Genomic DNA, 20,018 nt, shown 5'->3' with positions numbered 1-20,018 from the left:
GGCTTCCTACTCCGGCGCTGCCGCCGCGTCGCCGCCTTTGTTATGGTGTCTGTGTGTCTCTGTTTCTGGGGTTGTGCGAGCGCCAGCGCCGGAAACCGAAAGCCCGGGAGTCCAGCCTGTCCTGACCGAGTCGGCGGCCGCTCTCTCGGAGCGACTGCGGGCCCCGGCGGAGGTGGGCGAAGAGCGGCCCCCCAGTTGCGGGCGCTGTCCTCGGCGCCCGCCCGGTTACGTAACTCGCCGGGAGGGGGCCGGGAAGGTTCGGGCTGGCCACCTGGGACACAGCCCCTCTCCACGCCCGGGGCCTCTGATCTGACCCTATGACAGCTTCTGCAGGCACTTGTGATCGCTGCACCCCCTTCTCCCCCCTCCCCCCCCCCCGTGTCCATCCTGGAAGTGTTTCCTTCCGTGTCACACAGGGTTGGCCCCTTCCCTTGGGACTACAGGTGGCCGTGGACCTTTCCGGAGATGATCCAGCGTGGATACCGTGTTGAGGTAGCTCCATTCCCCGGACCTTCCGTCTGAGTGGATGTGTCTTAAGAGTATGGGGTTGTCTTTTACACGTGGATGTGAGCCCCGCGGTATACATGCGTGTTGTTACTCCGCCTGACACCCACTCGTGCGCGTTGCCTCACTTAACCTTCTTTACTCACTCAACCTCTAAGACAGGATGTTCACCTGCACGCAGACAGGGAAAGCACCAGTTCTGCACCCTAAGGAACAGGGAACAATTTTGTTAATTGTCATAGTGCGCTATTACAAGACAGATATTTTAGTTACAAAATGGTCTTGAATCAACACACTCTGCGGTGTATATTTATTTGTAGCACTCGGTCAGAGTATACTACAAAAGGTTTGCAGGTGTGGTGGCTCACACCTTTAATCCCAGGAAGAGGCAGGTGGATCTATGAGTTCGAGTCCAACCTGGTCTATAGAGCGAGTTCCAGCACAGCCAGGGCTACATACAGAAACCCTGTCTTGGAAAAACAAACAAACAAAAAACAAAACTGAGCAGTCTGTATGTAGAAGGACAATACTATTTTTATAACATAGAAGTGTTTTGTTTTTTTAACCATTTGGGGTGCCCCGGCAGGACGTCGGGACAGAGAAACCTGCCTCAAAAAGCCAAGAAAAAGCTCAATCTCAGTTAAATGTATCTGTGCCCAAAACGAATATACCTTTAAAGAAGAGATTCTAGATACTTCCAGACCACTTCGAGGTCATGTGTTCCTTACTATAGTTAAGTCAAAAGTTCAGGTTGCCAAGCTGCTGAAGACCTGATGTATTTAGAGTGTTTGTGTTTTAACTTTGGTTTAGACCAGTGCTAAGTCCCAAAAGAACTTTCTCAGTGATGGGACTGTTGACTTTCCTAGTGTGCAGGGGTAACCTCGAGTCGCATGAGGCCAGAATGGCCTAGGTGCTGGGTTTTATTTTTATTTAATCTTGACTTACGGTTAAGTAGTGGGTGATCACGACTGTTGTTTGGAGAATGTGGTCGATTGTTATATAGGATGCTTGAAAGTCAAGAGAACCATGGTAAGCAGACTGTCACCTGCGGCCTGAAGAAGGGCACAGTGAGGTAGGTGTGCTAACCCACGCGTGTGTGCTGAGACAGAAGGGGAGCTGTACATTGGAAGCCAGCCTGGGCTGCACTGTAAGATTTTCCATCCTCTGTGATGAGTGTGTTTCCATACCCCTGTGACTTCTTGGGGCTCTTGACAGGATTATTTGGTAAGCAGCCCACCAGAGCAGAGTCCCTTCCGGTTTCCCTCATGCCTACGGTGATGGTTAATTTTGACAGCTTGCTTGGATGGAGAAATATCTAGGAGACTAGAAAAGCACCTTTAGGAAATAATATTCTTCTTGTTTGTACAAGCTTGGGCTTTATATTGAGGTTCATCTATCAACTACACTGTTAAGCAATGTATAACCCATTGTTTATATTACCATGTGGTGTCTCTGGTACTTTGGTTGGGGGAGATTGTGTGTGTGTGTTTTAGCTAAACTACAGATTTGTCAAAAGCAGGAATTGTGTATTTGTTTTGTTACACAATGACACATATAGACTTAAAGATTTGGCAAAAATGGAACTGCATTTGAAATAATATTAATTAAAGTAGAACATGATATGGAAAGGGAAAGTAATTTCAGTTTGATATGAAAAACATTGTTTCCCCCCCCCCCCTAGTTTAGTTAAGGGAGTTATGTAGTATATTAGCTAATAGCCCTTTATCATCAAAAATCAAAGCTGTCATTTCCTGAGTGCTTACTGTGATATACAATCAATATATACTCATATGTACACTCATATTTTTTGTCGCTTTTGCTTTCTCTTCATTTGATCTTTATTTCAGTTGATGTAAGCACATGAGTGAGTTTTACAGGTGAACAAAATCTTTGCTTTAAGCTCCTGTTCTTTTTTTTTTTTTAAGCTCCTGTTCTTTTTTTTTTTTTTTTAAGCTCCTGTTCTTGAACTCTTGCTACTTTACATCTCTTCTTAGATATTGCAGAGGGATCATCAAACTTAAGAAATTCAAATTTTTGCCAGGCGGTGGTGGCGCATGCCTCTAATCCCAGCACTTGGGAGGCAGAGGCAGGTGGATTACTGTGAGTTCGAGGCCAGCTTGGTCTACAGAGTAAGTCCAGGACAGCCAAGGCTACACAGAGAAACCCTGTCTTTAAAAAAAAAAAAAAAAAATTCAAGTTTTATCTCAGAAACCCACTGTAGTGCATAGGTACTTCCGGTAGCCCTGTCTTGATGAATAATAGTCACACTGTGTGTTTTCCGTGGCTGAGCAGAAACATGGTTATCCTTGGCCCTTTCCTCTCACTTCCTTTGTTTAAGTGTTTACTGAGTCTTGGAGCTTACCTTCTGTATGCGTCTTAGTTCTTTGTTTTTACAATCACCTAGCCCAGGATGTCACTATATCAGTAACCCATTCCCTCCCCACATATGTAGGCCAGAGGGATCCTTTCAGAGCAGAGCTGTCTGCCTCCTGCTGTCCTGTATTGTAATCCTTGAGGCAGGGTCTCTACGTACACGTCTCTGGCTGGCCTGACTCTTGATTTGTAGACCATGCTGATCTTGCACTTGCAGCAATCCTCCTGCTTCTGCTTCCTTATTGCTAGGGTTGCAAATGAGCGCCATCACCCCCAGCCATCCTCCTGTTTAAAACTTTGAGTAGCTTTCTCTAAGACCCCATGTTTCCTGGCTGCCCAACTCCCCCATATCTGTACCTCTCCTCATCCTGAGTTAATTGGACTGTCTTCATCCCTGTGCATAAGCTGTGCTCGAGGCTGCTCTCCTCACCCCTCACTTCAGTTAAGGTCTACTTTTTATAAAGTATCATGTTGAGATTTTTTTTTGTTTACTTTGTTATTTTTTATTATGTGTGTACATCTGCCTGTATGTGGGTGTGTGCATGTATAAAGGGTGCACATAGAGGCCAGAGGTATTGACTGCCTCCAGAGATGGAGTTACGGGCATTTGTGGAGCATCCAGCGTGGGTGCTAGGAACCAAACTCTAGCCCTCTAGAGGAGCAGAAGGTGCTCTTTTTTTATTTTATTTTTTGTTTTTGTTTTTGTTTTTTCTCGAGACAGGGTCTGTCTGTGTAGCCTTGGCTGCCCTGGACTCACTTTGTGGACCAGGCTGGCCTAGAACTCACAGAGATCCACCTGCCTCTGCCTCCCGGGGTGCTGGGATCACAGGTGTATGCCACCACACCCAGCCAGAAGGTGCTCTTAACTGCTGAGCCATCATCTCTCCAGCCCCCAGTTTGAAATATTTTGTGGTTATTTTTCATCCTCTGTAACAAGTATGTCTCTTTGAAGTGCATCCATGCCCCTGTGTACCTTCTCTCGGCTGCCTCACTTGCAGTTACACGTTTGTAGATGGGATGATTTGGTCAGCTCTACCCCACCAGAGTAGGGCCACTTATGTTTTTTTCCGTCATGCCTGCACTGATGATTAATTTTGACAGCTTGCTTGGGTTAAGAAATACCTAGGAGGGGCTGGAGAGATGGCTCAGAGTTAATTAAGAGCACTAGCTGCTTGCTCTTGCAAAGGTCTGGAGTTCAACTCCTAGCAATCACGTGTCGGCTCACAACCCATTATGAGATCTGGTACCCTCTTCTGGTGTGCAAGCGGAACACTATATACATTAATTAATAAATAAATCTTTAAAAGAAATGCCTAGGAAATGAGTAAAGCACACCTGATGTATCCATGAGCATACCTTCAAAATAATTAGATCCGGAGGCTCTGACCTAATAAGCAGATCGATCCCTTGGTGGATTGGTGTGACAGCATTATTGGAGATGGTGAACGGTGGGAGGTAGGGCCTAGTTGTTGGGTCTGCCCTTGGTAGTTTTGTGTACCCTGGCATCTTGCTGACATCACATCAGCCATGCTTTTCCATACCCTCCACACCATGGTGAAGTGAACAAACCCTCTGAAACCCTGAGCAAAACACATCTTCCCAGCTTTAAGTTGTCTAGTCAGGTGTCCTGCCACAGCAGTTCAGAAGTTACCAGGAGTACACACCGGCACTCCCACCTCTAAGCACGGCCCCTGCTTTCATCTTTCTACACGCACACCCAGGACAGTGGCCATCTTCCTCACCTAAACTGCTCCTGCCTGGATCCATGTTGTGGCCTCTTGCTTTTGTGGTGGTGGTGGTGGGGTTTCTTCCTGACTTTATGGCTAGTTCTTTTCAGATGTTATTTCCTTGGAAGCTTTCCCTAACTCCGTTTCTGTTCTTTATGGTATCTGTCATGAAGTATACTTATTGTTTTATGTAGTTGTTGTATGTCTCTTTCCACTACGATAACTCTCTTGAGAGTGGTGACCTCAGTCTAAAACTGCTTATGGCAAGCATTCAGTAAATACTAGTTGAGTGTTGAATAAATGGAACTGGCTGGAGCAGGATTCTAACTTAACCATACTCACCTGCCTGTAAAATTCATGTTTTTAAACTGATGGAGAATTGGTCAGTTGCTGTAATGTGAGCCTATCTGAAAATTAGCCACGTGTTGTATATTTTGTTCTGAGCACTGTTGCTTATATCTATTGTCTACTCTCCTTTTGCACATGAAGCAGCAGCAGCACAGAGAGCTGAAATACTTCATGGACAGTAACATAGCAAGGAAGTAGCAGAGCCAAGATCTAACTTACAGTCAGCCTCAATGTTCTAGAACCTAGGCTCTTTTTTAAAAGGGTTCATTTTTAATTATATGTATGGTATGTGCATGTGAGCGAAGGTGAACTCAGGGGCCCGAGCTTCAAATGCTCCTAGAGCTGGAGTCCCTTGGTTCCTCTGCGAGGCGGTGCACACTCGTAGCTGCAGAGCGCGGCCTGCTGTTACTGCTGTACTGCCTGTCAAAAAGGTGTACATTAAAGGTAGTTAATCGGAGTCCGCAAGGTATGATTCCCACCTTAGCGATACATGGATGCCCTTGCGGCTTGTACCTCTTTCTCAGAACGCTGTTCAAATGACCCTTTCAGAGAAACTAATTCATCGCCCCTTAAGTAAAAATAGTCTGTCCTCCCACACTCCACTCTGCCTCACTTTTTCCATAGCTCATCATTACCTGGCTTGTACTTGTTTCTTTGCCCCACTAACTAGAACAGAAGCCAGGGAGAGCAGAGATTTTGGTGCGTTTTCCTTGCTGTGGAGTCGTGTTGCCTGAGCAGGAACTACCATGCAAACAACACTTACTGTACACCCATGTTTTCCTAGGATGAACTGTGTTTTCTTCAGTATTTTGGTGGCAGTATGTTCTGTCTACCTTACTGTTTCTTGGATGTATTTTATTTGAAGCTTGCTAGTAGAATTTTTATTTGTTTATTTTGTGTCACTAGCAATTGAACACAATAGGCAAGCACTCAAACCAGCTGTATCCCCAGCCCTTTTAGAAAAATTCCATGGTTCTCTCCCCCTCCTCCCTTACTCTTTGAACATTAAACTTGAAAAACTTTTCCCTACTGAGTCTCCTCCTTGTATCCACCACTCATGGATCCTGCCTCCTGTCAGGAGGCCCTGTAGCTCTGTGCTGCTTCTCGCAGTGGTTACCTGCTATGGGTCCCTAAAGAGCTTTATTAATAGTAGATTCTGAGTGTAGGAGCTCCCTGGCTTCTCTATCCTAAGTGTATCTAGTGACTCCCTCTACGTGTACGCTAGCCCTCCTTGGGTGCTCAGGATTCCATTTCCCCATATAGATTTTGTTTGTTTGTTTTGAGACAGGGTTTCTCTGTAGCTTTGGCTGTCCTAGACTCACTTTGTAGACCAGGCTGCCTTGAACTCACAGAGATCCGCCTGCCTCTGCCTCCCGAGTGCTGGAATGCCCGCTTAAGTATTGCACATACCTACCTGCATTCAAGATCGACAGACTCTGGATCATGTTTATTTCCTCTTTATTCTGTTACCTCTTTTGATTTGAATTCCAGTAACATGAGTTTTCTCTCTCTCTCCCTCCAGTGGTAGAACACTTTTGAATAAGGATGCAAAATTACTTCTGTCCTTACTCATTTATTCCTCTTTTTCTACATTTATCTCTCTCTGGATGATTTCCAGCTGCTGTCAGAACTTCCATAGGCCCGCTGAGTCTCTGCAGTTCTTACTTGAACGCCAGGCTTCTTACTCCGTTCCTTTTGAAGACAGGGACCCGCTGTCTAGGCCTCACGATGGAGCTGAGGCTTGCCTTGAACCTGTGGCAGTCCTCTGCTCTTCTGTGCTGGATGCAGACACGAGCTGCTGTGCTCAAACTAAACGGTGCATCTTTATAACCAAACCAAGCTCTTCTACTCTGATCTCAATTATGAAATATTTATTGATTTGGTTAGTTTGCTTATTGTGGATTTTTTGTTTTTGTTTTTGAGATAAGGTCTCGCTATGTAGTTTTGGCTGTTCTGGATCATAGAGATCTGCCTTAAAGACATACACCATCATGCTCAGCTGATTTGTTTTGTTTTTAATTTCAGGCTCTTCAGCAAAAGCCCTTGTCAGTTTAAAAGGTAAGAATTATGCTTTTCTAGATGTGTATCACAGTTTGAGTATATTTTTTCTTTTCATTGAGTTATACGTGACTCATTGTATCTTGTATTGACTTTTCGCTGATAATTTTAAATTCATATGCTTTTAGAGGAGATTGGATCTTTATTTGTTAATAATTAAGAAAAATTTTGTGAATTTTTAATTTCCTAAAATTATTGATTAAAGAATATCTTTTTTTGTTTTTGTTTTTTGAAATGGCCTGATACTCACCATGTAGACCAGGCTGGCCTAAAACTCACAGAGATCCACCTGCTGCTCGCTGCCTCCTGTTGAAAGTCACTGTGCCTCATTTAAAGAATACCTTAACCAGAGCTGGAAGTGAAGTGGAACGCAGCAGCAGAGCGCTTGCATAAGCCCTCAGTTCAGTTTCAGTACTATAAAAGCATTCTGAAGAGTCAGGAAACCTGTGCTGAGCTTACATCAATGTTGGTTTTATTTTTTTAAAAGAATTATCTTTTAAGAATATTCTCTGAACTGTAAAGGTGGGATTTTTCTAAAATAGGAGGAGGTGGGGGTGGCAGCCTGGTCCTCAAGGAACTATTCCTGCCTCAGCCTCCATCCTACTTACATTTTTTTTTTTAACGATTTTTTTTGAGACAGGGTTTCTCTGTGTCACCTTGGCGGTCCTGGACTCGCTTTGTAGACCAGGCTGGCCTCGAACTCACAGCGATCTGCCTGCCTTTGCCTCCTGAGTGCTGGGATTAAAGGCGTGTGCCACCATGCCTGGCCCCTTACTTACATTTTTGTGGGTTTTTGTTTATTTTTGCTGGTTTGTTTTTGAAACAGGATCTCACTATATAATGCTGACTGGCCTGAAGCTCAGTATATAGACCAGACTGGCCTCACATTTGGGTGATCTTTCTGCCTCTGCCTCCGGGTGCTAAGATTACAAGAATGCACCGCAGTATCTGGCTTCTTAGTTTGTCTTTTGAGACAGGATCTCATGTAGCCTGGGTTGGCCTCAAGATCCCTGTGTAGCTGAAACTTGCCTTGAACTACTAATCCTCCTGCCTCAGGGTTTCTAGTGTTAGGATTGTAGAACACCACCACACTTGTTCCAACTAACATATTTCTTAGAGAAAAAAAATAGAGAATGCTGGTATACAATTACAGAAAAATAACAACCATCATATGTATATATATATTAATGTTTTATTGTATATATTTGAACATGTGTCTGCATTTAAACATGATTCTTTACAAAAATTAAACTCATTTTTCTTTATTTCATATATCTAATCATTTAATTGACAGGACCTTTTTTTGGTTTTTGCAAAACTCCAAAGAAATTTCTTTGAATTAAGAAAAACAGCCAAGCATGGTGGCTCATGCCTGAATTCCCAGCTGTTTTGGAGGCTAAGGCAGGAGGATTGCTGTGACTTTGAGGTCAGTCTGGGCTATAGGAATGTGCCACAACGCCACACCATACTATATTAATTTCCTATGTTGTGTTTCACATGTTGAAGCAAAAATCCTTTAGAACTGTCCATTAGGTGTGTAGCACGTGTTACACTCTGAGCACCTGGGAAGCACGGATGCAGAAGGATCACCCCAGGTTCAAGGACAGCCTCGGCCGCACAGGGGGTCCAGGCCACCTGGAAACAGAGTGGGAGCATGGCTCAGAAAACAGAAGCAGAAGAAATGTCTCTAAATTCAGAGTTAGAAGGTTTTTATTTTTTATTTTCCATTGTCCTACTTTAGGTTAGAATTTTACAAAAAAAAATATATGTATATATGAAATCATTCTTAACAGAATGTAAGAATTACTAAAAACCTAAAGCCAGAATAAAAACCTATATGTTTCATATAGAAATATAGTACTTTTAAGATGAATTGCTTTATCATCTTATTAAAAGAATGGACAGAAACCACAGGTGAGGTTTTTAATTTTAAAAAAACGTAGCTGTGAAAAATGTGGTTGTGTGGGGCTGGAGAGATGGCTAAGAGGTCAAGGGCGCTGGCTGCTCTTGCAGAGGTCCCCAGCTCAGTTGCCAGCACCAAAGTGTTAGCTCAGCAACTACTTGTTGCAGAGGATCTGTCAGCTTCTTCTGGTCTCTGCAGACACCAGGCTTTCATGTGGTGCACACACATACAGGCAGCAAAACAAGCCGTGCACATCGGATGTATTCTGTGGGTGGGTTTGTGAGTGTGGTGTGCGCTACAAAGCGCGTAGTGGAGGCCAGGGACAGCTTTCAGGAGAATGTTGGGTCCTTGCACTGTGGGTCCTAGCGATTGAACTCAGGCTCCAGGCATCGGCCTCTCTCTGCAAGTGCTTTTCCCCTAAGCCATCTCTCTGGCCTGAGATTTTGTTGTTGTTTCTTGTAAACTAAAATTATTAGAGTCACATTGTAACTTTTTCACATTAATATATACTTCACATATTTACTACTACTACTAAAGGGTTAGTGTTTGTGATATAAAATTTGTTAGCTAACTTTAAATTTTATTAGTATTACTTATTCATTACAGAGGGAAGTTTATCTAACACATGGAATGAAAAGTACAGTTCTTTACAGAAAACTCCTGTTTGGAAAGGCAGGAATGCGGGCCCTGCTGTAGAAATGGTAAGGAGAGTTCTCCTGTACACTAGCAGAATTCTCGCTGAATTGTATGGTTGTGCTGTATAAGTTCATGTACAAAATTTTTTTGGCAAGTTTTTTTCCCCCCAACTATCAGTAGTTTCATTTTAACATGTCATTGAGCAGTATTTGATCTTACTTACCTAATTATCTATAACCAGATTATCCGGTCACCATTAAGCATTTGTAACACACACACACACACACACACACACACACACACACACACACCACACTCCACACACATTTTATTATTATCAGTTTTTTAAAAGACAGTTAACACTGTATAGCCCAGATTGGCCTCTAATTCACAGAGATCTGCCTGCCTCTGCCACTGGCTCCTGAGTGCTGGGATAGTATTTATTATACACCTTTGATGCTTACAGGTTTTTACTTTTAAAGAAAGTTATCAAGCCGGGCGTGGTGGCTCAGGCCTTCAATCCCAGTACTTGGGAGGCAGAGGCAGGTGGATCGCTGTGAGTTCAAGGCTAGCCTGGTCTACAAAGTGAGTTCAGGACAGCCAAGATAACATAGAGAAACCTTGTCTCAAAAAAAGAAAGAAAGTTATCAATTATATGTATCATGGATTTTTATTACAGTTAGAGTTTTGGTAAACTTTTGGCATCAGATCTAGTATAATACTAAAGTAATTTAAGCATATTTTAAATCACTTTTCTCAAGTGATTTAATGTCCTTGTCTAGCCCAACCCTCTGCAGCATACATCATGTAATAGCCACTTAATATTAGCCAACATAATTTTTAAGATTTACTTCTTTATTATTTATACAGTATTCTACCTGCATGTGTGGCTGCACACAAGAAGAGGGTGCCAGATCTCATTATAGATGGTTGTGAGCCACCAAGTGGTTGCTGGGAATTGAACTCAGGACCTTTGGAAGAATAAGCAGTGCTCTTAACCTCTGAGCCATTTCCCCAGCCCCCTGTAACCAACATAATTTGAACTGGAATTTCTAGAACATATTTTCCTATCTTCACCCTGCAAGGCTGCCAGTGTGCTACAGAGATGTGGGTTCTAGGTTTAGGTTGGTTATCATGGCAGAAATACTTCCATTTGGCTTCATGTGCTTTGTGTTACTCGTTTATAGTCCTGTACCGCTGACAATCTAGCTGTATTTTCCAGGTCTGATTCGCATTTTGGTACCAAAATGAGAAACATTCATTAAATTAAAAAATTCTATCATAGCCTTTCAGAAATTCAAAAAGAAGTCGACTCTTTTCTGATGAAGATGACAGACAAATAAATACAAAGTCACCTAAAAGAAACCAGAGGGTTGCAATGATTCCACAGGTATGTTTGTGTTAACGTTGTTAACGTGTGTTTCCTGTGAAGGATGTGAGTGACTGTGCAGTGTGCTAAAGTTCATAGTTACTCTGTCACATTTTGAACAGCATTCTTTAAGTCAGTAGTGCTGCTCAGCAGTTATTTTTACTAACCTAGAAAATTCTGTGTTTTATTGGTTGACATTAAATTAGACAAGAAGCCAGGCATGATTCTGTAAGCATGAAGGTAGTGGACACTATAAGTAAATAGAATTGTTATATGTATTCAAATTTGATTTTTATATGAAAATAAGCGGCATAGAGGAAACCCTGTTGAAAAAACATAAATAAATAATTATCCAGAAGAGGAAACAATACAATATGAAATAGGATTTCCTTTTTGTAGTTTTTATTTATTGTCTTTTGGGGAGGAATGCTGTGGATCAGATGCCTAAGGTGTCACATATGCTAGGCAAGTACTCTTCCAATGAGTCATTTTATTTTGTTATGTTTATCCTATTTTATTTTTAACACTTCTAAAAACGTTTTGGCCTGTGAGATGCTCAGGATAAAGACTCTTGCTACCAAGCCAGGCACCCTGAGTTATGTACCTGGAACTCAAATGCTAGAGGACAACTAACACCTGCCGGTTGTCCTCTAGCTGCCTCACACACGCGGTGGCACGTGTGCACATACACACACATACACAGGAAGTAAATGTAACTTTAAAAATCTAAAGTCACAATGGGCATGAACTAAAGGAATGCAACTTAGATAAGAAAATGTGCCTGGGTATGATGGTGCCTGCCTGTAGTCCCAGCACTCAGGTGGCAGAGGCAGGTGGATTAATAGGAACTCAAGGGAATGTGTTTTTTCTCAGACCAACTTTATAACTTCTTTGGAGCAGCAGCAAGTGGGCCTGGAGAGATGGCTCAGTGGTTAAGAGCCCTGACTGCTCTTTCCAGAGGTCCTGAGTTCAATTTCCAGCAACCACATGGTGGCTCACAGTCATCTATAATGTGGTCTGATGCCCTCTTCTGGCCTGCACGTGTACATGCAGGCAGAATACTGCATACATAATAATAAATTAATTAATTAAAAAAAAGGAAGAACAGCAAGTGCTCTCAACTGTTGAACCATCTCTCCAGCCCCCTAACAGCTCTAGCTTATCAGTGCTATTTATTTATTGGTTGATTGATTGATTGGTTGGTTTTTTGAGAAAGGGTCTCTCTGTATCCTTGACTGCCCTGGACTTGCTTTGTAGACCAGGCTGGCCTTGAACTCACAGCAGTTCACCTGCCTCTGCCTCCCAAGTGCTAGGATTAAAGGCATGCGCCACCACCACCCTGCCATTTAAAAAAAAAAATTATTTACTTATTATGTGTACAAATTTGATTATAGATGGTTGTGAGCCAACATGTGGTTCCTGGGAATTGAACTCATGACCTTTGGAAGAGTAGTCAGTGCTCTTAACCTCTGAGCCATCTCTCCAGCCCATCAGTGCTAGTTATGTGATATATCGTACTCCTTTCCCCCTCTAGTCACAGCCTCTAAATCTTCATTATGTCTGTCTGGGTTTTTTGTTGTTGTTGGGTGGGCTTTTGCCTTTTGTTTTTCTGGTGCTGAGAACTGAACCCAGGACTTTGTATCTCCTAGGCAAGTACTCTGTCTCTAAGCTGAGCCTGTCTATGTGTTTACTTAACGAATATAATCCACAGCTGAAAAATTATTAAATATTCAACATTTATTGATTATTTACTGTATATCAGGTACTGGTCTAGGCATTTGATGTGTAGTACTTTCATTTAATTTTCAACAGTCCTCATGAAGTAGGTATCTATTATATTACTCCCCATTTTGAAGTGGGGATGAAGGAACAGATATGGAGAACTTAAATTATCTTGCTCAAGGTCACAGAGCTGGTAAGTGAAGGCTGAGGCTTAAATGGTAGGCAGTCTGTCTCCAGTCTTGCTTTCTTTTTTCTTTTTTAAAAAAAGTTTATTTATTTATTTATCATGTATACAGCGCTCTGCCTGCATATACATTTGTAGGCCAGAAGAGGGCACCAGATCTCATTTCAGATGGCTAGGAGCCACCATGTGGTTGCTGGGAACTGAACTCAGGACCTCTGCAGGAGCAGTCAGTGCCCTTAACCTCTGAGTCATCTCTCCAGCCCCAGTCTTGCTTTCTTAAAGAAACAATGTTGTTATTTTAAATAAACAGCTTTATTGATGTATAATTTACATACTATGCAGGTTACCTAATTAAAAAGTGTACATTTTAACTGGTGTTTAATCCCAGCACTTAGGAGGCAGAGGCTGGTGGACTGCTGTGAGTTCGAGGCCAGTCTGGTCTACAAAGTGAGTCCAGGACAGCCAAGGCTACACAGAGAAACCCTGTCTCGAAAAACAAAAAACAAACAAACAAACAAAAAGTGTACATTTTAAAGGCCTGGGAGCATAGCTCATAGGTAGGGCTTTTGCGTAGTCTGCCCAAGGCCAGGGGTTGGCTCCCTAGCATCATAAAACAAAAGTGTATACTTTTGTGGTTGTAAAATGTGCATAGTTATATAGTCATCATCACAAATTTAGAACATTTTTGTTGCTCCCAATTTTGATATAAACCCTTAAAAATATAACTGATACAACAAAAATATTTACATTTAAAAATTAGAACATGCTACCTAATCTGTATGTAAGATTTATAATAATGTATATTTCCACTAACAATCTGAATTTATTTTCCCATAATCGAAAAGATCTTTATATACTTTTATTATACAGTAGAAGTGCTAAATATTATAAGATACATATTATAGATATATACATAGAGTAATCATCCTATTTAAAAATGGATGTAATTAACTCTATAGAAAGAAACAACACAGTTGGACATAGTGGTACGCATCTTTAATTCTAGCAGCACTCTGGGAAGCAGAGACAGGTGGATTTCTTTGAGTTCAGAGCCAGCCTGGTCTAGAAAGAAAGTCTAGGACAACCAAAGCTACACAGAGAAACCCTGTCTCGAAAAAACAAAACTGGGGCCGTTAGGACTAAGGAAGAGAATCTTCAGCATCAAATCTTTTCACCTGTTGAGGGTGTTGTCTGTGTTCTTTGTTCTACTTGTTCAGAAGAGAACCCTATCTAGAAAAAAGCAAAAATGAATAAATAAAAAGAAACAAAGAGACACTAGCCAGGCATGGTGGCACACACTTTTAATCCCAGCATTCAGGAGGCAGAGGCAGTGGGATCTCTTGAGTTCAAGGCCGCCCTGGCTTACAGAGTAAGTTCCAGGATGGCCAAAACTACACAGAAACCCTGTCGGGGGGATAGGGGGGAACCAGAAAGAAATAGCAGTTTTTATGAATAGAGTATTTTTAGGCCAGTGATATAGTTCAGCAGATGAAAGTGCCTGCCACCCAAGCCACTGGTGACCTGAGTTCAAATCCCTAAATCCCACATTGGAAGGAGAGAACTGACTACTGAGAATTGTCCTCTGACTCCATGAGCATGTTGTGGAGCATGCCCACACTGATATATAACATTATACGCATGAACATTATGTAAACAACTAAATAGCCTTCAAAATATTTTATTTTTACATTAAAAATTAAAAATTTCTAAGGTTAGCATGGTGTCAGTACATATAGTTCTAACACTGAGAAGGCTGAAGTAGAAACATTGTCTCAGATTCGAAGCCACCTAGAGCTATAGAGGCTTCTCTTCCCTCCCCCATCTCCCTTCCCTCCATCCCTTGCTTCCTCTCTCTTTAAAAAAAAAAATTTAATTTGCTTTTTTTTTTAAACATTTATTTATTTATTACATACACAGTGTTCTGCCTCCATATACACCTGTACATCAGAAGAGGACACCAGATCACATAATAGGTGATTGTGAGCCACCATGTGGTTGCTGGGAATTGAACTCAGGACCCCTGAAAGAGCAGCCAGTGCTTTTAACCGCTGAGCCATCTCTCTAGCCCCAAAAATTAACTTCCTAAATTCAGTGTTTTATCTTAAATTCTAGAACACAAAAGGACATAAACGAAAAGTGAGTGAAATCCACACAAAGTATGAGTACTGCACTGTTAGTGATTTTGACAAACACCCTGGTTACCTAAGGTGATCTCATTGGGGAAGATGGGTGCAGAGCGTTTGGAAATCCTCTACTAGCTTTGCAACTAGTCTATAGATGCACAGCTTTCCTAACATGATGAGTTTATATGAGAGAGGTGGCACATGTCTTTAATCTTAGCACCTGGGAAGGAGAGGCAAGTTGATCTCTGTGGGTTCAAAGCTGGCTCGTTTACATTGCAAGTTTAGGTTAGCCATAGTTACATAGTGAGGTCCTGTCATACAGGCAATAATGTTTATAATGAAAAATCTACCTTGACCTTAATTCACTAGTCCCCTTTTCTCATCCAGTTAGGGAGACCCTGATTAGTTTGCTTTATCCTTTTAATCAAATTAGTTTGATTATCCTTTAAAAGGAAAAAAGAAACTTGTGAAGCTTTCCATGTTGGAGCCTGTGAGATGGCCGAGTAGGTAGAGAGTCTGCTGCTAAGTTGACTCCCTAAGTTCGCTCCTAGGACTGACATGATGGGACCAACTCCCCCACGTTGACTTATGAGCCACACACAGGTGCCCTTCACACACATTACAAGTAAATAAGCCTAATTTTTGAAAGTTAAGATTAACAAGAGCTGGGCATGGTGGTGCACGCCTTTAATGCCAGCACTTGGGAGGCAGAGGCTGGTGGATCATTGTGAGCTTGAGGCCGGCCTGGTCTACAAAGCGAGTCCAGGACAGCCAAGGCTACACAGAGAAACCCTGTCTCGAAAAACCAGAAGAAGGAGGAGGAGGAGAAGGAAGGAAGAAGAAGGAAGGAGGAAGGAAGGAAGAAGAAAGAAAGAAGTTGTTTACATATTGCATGCCTGCCAACCAAGGACTTGAGAGGTACAGGCGGAAAGATTGCCACAAGATCAGGGCCAGCCTGATCTATATACAAGTTCCAAGCTAGCCAGGACCACATAGCAAGATCCTGTTGCAGAAACAGTTCAAAACAGAACTTTAAATATGTGTTTACTGAAATAATTTACTATTGTAGGGTTTTTTTTTCTCTTTATAAGTTTGTGTGTATGGTATTGTTACTGGCAAAACAAAAAGAAAATAAACCTTGCCAGATGCACATGTTTAATCCCAGGATTTGGGAGGTAGAGACAGGTGGAGGCCAATCTTGTCTGCATAGTATGTACCAGGACAGCCAGAGCTACTTAGAATCTTTTCTATTTACTTATTTAGCTGTCTGTTGTGTGTATGTATATGTGTGTGTGTGTCATACTGCTTGTGTGGTGGTCAGAGAACAACTTGCAAGGATGGGTTCTTTTTTCCACCATGTGGGTTCTGAGGCTTGGCAGCAGGTTCTTTACCCGGAGACCCATTGTGCTGCCCCTTTTCTTTTCTAATAACAGTTTGACTTAAAACTGAAGACTCGAGTGTGTGTGTGTGTGTGTGTGTGTGTGTGTGTGTGTGTGTGTGAGAGAGAGAGAGAGAGAGAGAGAGAGAGAGAGAGAGAGAGAGAGAGAGAGAGAGAAGAGAAGAGAGAAGAGAGGGCTCAGTGGGTAAAGTGCTTGGCACACCAGCGTGGGCACCTGCGTCCTAACCCCAGCACCTACATAGAAGCCTGGCCATGGCAATGTGCACCTGCCCAGCCAATTAGCCAATAGGGCTCCCGGCTCAGGGAGACCCTGCCTCTAATGTGGAGCCCAGAAGAGGAGGAACCTGACGCCTACCTCTGACCGCCATGCACTCAAGCATGGGTGCTACATATACATGCAAAGACGGAATTTTATCCTAAGTGCTACACTAGTCCGTTGTTTAATTTATTCTCCCACAAGTCATTTTATTTGTCATCTCTGTGGGGTTTTATTGTTGTTTTGTTTGTGCTTTTTCTGGTAGGGTATCATGTAACCCTGGCTGGCCTGGAATTCACTGTGTTGGGCAGTCTGGCCTTGACTCATGCACTCCCGATACCTAGTTTGATTTTTTTCCGCCGGTCCTCCCTTCCAGCCCCCACTTCCCAGAGCTGAGGACTGAACCCAGGGCCTTGCACTTGCTAGGCAAGCCCTCTACCACTGAGCTAAATTTTTGTTTTAAATGGTAATTGTTCAGACATCTTTATCATCAGTGGAAATGATCATACTACTTTGCTTTATTAATAATCATGAATTATATCAATAGCTTCCCAATTTTGGCTCATTCTGGCATTTCTACCATCAATTCTACTGTGTTGTGTTGACTTTTTGTTTTGTTTTGGTTTTTGAGACAGGTTTTCTCAATGTGTCACTGACTGTCCTGGAACCCTTTGTAGACCAAGCTGGCCTCGAACTCACAGAGATCCACCTGCCTCTGCTTCCCACCTGGCCTTTTTTAAAAAAAGGTTCTATTGGTGCTTGACTGCTGTTTCTTCTCCCTGCTCCCCCTCTACTGGTTCTGTAGACCATGTTGGCATTGAACTTGGATCAGTCCTCTTATCTCTGCCTAGGTGCTGGAATTGCAGGCATATACTACCATGCCAGTGTTCTCTGAGTGAACTTTGCCAGACTTCGTCATTTACACTGACTTTATATGGAACTACTGTGTGCTAGTGTGTACATGCATGTTCTCTCTTGATCTTTTCAGTACTGTTTTGATGATTTTTGTTGTTTTTGTTTGTTGGTAGACAAGCATGCTAACACTGAACTGCACACCAAACACACAGAGTTCTTGCTGCTCTTTTCTGACTCGGGAATCTAGAAAACAAATTGGGTATGCTTTTCTTACATACCTAAATTGAAATTATATTATAGTTCAAGCAGAGTAGAGGGAAATATTTCACTTCCTTTTCAGAATATAAAACTTGAAGCTTTGACTTTGTGACAAAAATACAGTGTGTGTGTGTGTGTGTGTGTGTGTGTGTGTGTGTGTAAGACTCTTGATGGCTTCTCTACCCCAGCTAGTTCTCAAATAATTGAGACTTTTTAGATTTATAAAAGCTTTAAGACAACAACTGGGCAGAGATCAACCCTCTAAGCTATTTTCCTATTTCCTAGCTCCACACCCCAAGTTATTTGCCATAATTGTCCCTGCCCAGACTGCTTCTCCTCTATCAGGCCAGCCCTCGTGGGCTCATGGTCCATACAGCCCCATGGCAACTTCCTTCTTACCTGCTGCTTCTCCTGCTCCTTTCTCTTCCACCTCAGATGGTCCTCACATGACCCCAAGCCTGGGAACCTAGGGTCCGCCTCCTCTTCTACCCAGTTGCAGGCTCTTAGCTAATTTTATTAACCAGCCAACTTTAAGTTGGGAAGCAAAGTTTACACACCAACACTTGGTGCTTGACTGGACAGCAACAACATATGTACATGCATGGGTGTGGGTGTGTTCGTGGGTGTGTACGCGTACAGTTTGTGAGAGTCAGCTCCTTCGACAACATGATGACCGATGAACTCAGGTCATCAGGCTTAGCAGCAAGTGTCTTTACTACATATTGAGCCACATTGCCGAACTGAGGTTTTAACTTTGTTAATCAGGAGGTTTGTTTGTTAACAAATTCCATGTTGAATATTCCTGAATATTTTTGAGTACTTAAAAATATGCCTTATCTTTTTATAAGCTCGTTCAGTATTGTAACTGTTCATTTTTATCTAATCATGCTATAATTCAGTTTTTTTTTTTAATGTAGAAATTTACAGCAACGATGTCAACACCAGATAAGAAAGCATCACAGAAGATTGGTTTTCGATTACGGAACCTACTCAAGCTTCCCAAAGCACATAAATGGTGCATATATGAGTGGTTCTATTCAAATATAGACAAGTATGTATCATTGTCCTTATCATTACTGTTCCTTGAACTGAAAATTAACTTTTTCAAATGTTATAAGCTGTCACCTCTTCTGTAAATCTACTTTGCTTTTTTTTTTAAGACCAGGCAGGCCTTGAACTCGTACCAATCCGCCTGCCTCTGCCTCCCTAGTGCTGGAATTAAAGGAGTGCGCCACCACGCCTGGCTGCTCTTTATTTTTTATTCTTCTCTCATATATAAAACAGCCTAACCTCAATTTTCCTCCATCCTCTTCTTCCAGTCAGCCTCCTTCCCCTCGTCCCCAGACCCACCCCTCCTCCATTTCCCTTTAAAAAAAGAAAAAGAAAAAAAGAGCAGGATATCAATCAAGCATAGCATAACAAGATACAATAAGACTAGGCACAAACCCTCATAACAAGGCTAGGTGAGGCGACCCAGTAGGAGGAAAAGGGTCCTAAGAACAGGCAAAAGAGTTAGAGATACTCCCACTCCCACTGTCAGGAGTCCCACAAACACCTTAAGCGAACAACCGTAACATATGCAGAGGACCCAGCACAGACCCATGCAGGCTGCAGATTGTCAGCTTGATCTCTGTGAGTTCCTGTGAACGCTGCTTAGTTGATTCTGTGGGCCTTGTTCTGGTATCGCCAACCCTTCTGGCTCCTACAGTTCTTCCTCCCACTTTCCCACAGGGTTCCCTGAGCTTCAAGGGGTGGGACCCACTAGAGGGAGTGCTCTAATTTAGGCTATCGCTCCATATGCTCCCATCAGTCGCCAGAGGGAAGCCTCTCTCATAATGATTGGGCTAGGCACCAATTTATGAGTATAGCAGAATATCATTAGGAATCATTTCATGGACTATTTTTTTTCTACCATATGTCTCTGGGCTTTTTAGATTTGTTTTTATTTATTGTGTGTATACACACACACACACACACACACACACACACACACACACACACACGCATGTTTGTCTGTATGACTTTTTGTACTCCACATGTCTGTAGGTGCCACAGAAGTCAGAGGGTGTAGGATCTCCTGGAACTGGAGCAATAGGCAGTTGTGAACTGCCGTGTGGTGGGAACTGACCCCAGGCTCAGTGCATGAGCAGTACATGCTCTTAACTGTTGACCTAGCTCTCCAGCTTGTCCCCTCTTTCCTTCCCCGCCCCCTTTAAATCTTTTTGTTTTAGGGACAATGACAAGGTCTTGTGTTATCAGGCTTGGGTTCAAATGATCCTTTTTTAAAGTGGCACTGGCTGGCC

The 20,018-nt window shown here is 42.5% G+C and overlaps 1 protein-coding gene across 6 annotated transcripts in view; it reads left to right on the top strand.

The window, feature by feature from the left end:
* Positions 1-20,018, top strand: part of LIN9 (lin-9 DREAM MuvB core complex component) — a 46,140-nt gene that overhangs the window by 1,260 nt on the left and 24,862 nt on the right. For 2 of the 6 annotated variants that reach the window (XM_084789805.1, XM_084789804.1), the window contains exons 2-5: positions 6,978-7,010; positions 9,520-9,614; positions 10,835-10,939; positions 18,633-18,766. In XM_084789805.1, coding sequence (XP_084645931.1) covers positions 6,978-7,010; positions 9,520-9,614; positions 10,835-10,939; positions 18,633-18,766 — 367 coding nt within the window. Of the gene's footprint in view, positions 1-439; positions 493-6,977; positions 7,011-8,304; positions 8,437-9,519; positions 9,615-10,834; positions 10,940-17,643; positions 17,717-18,632; positions 18,767-20,018 lie in introns of those variants that run through there. The other 4 variants (XM_084789806.1, XM_084789807.1, XM_084789808.1 and 1 more) reach the window with 4 other exon arrangements.

The sequence above is a fragment of the Acomys minous genome, assembly GCF_964271855.1.
Source record: "Acomys minous genome assembly, chromosome: 1".
In the NCBI taxonomy this organism is placed as follows: Eukaryota; Metazoa; Chordata; class Mammalia; order Rodentia; family Muridae; genus Acomys; species Acomys minous.
Note: the sequence above shows the minus strand (reverse complement) of the source record. Positions and strands in the feature narration are given on the sequence as shown.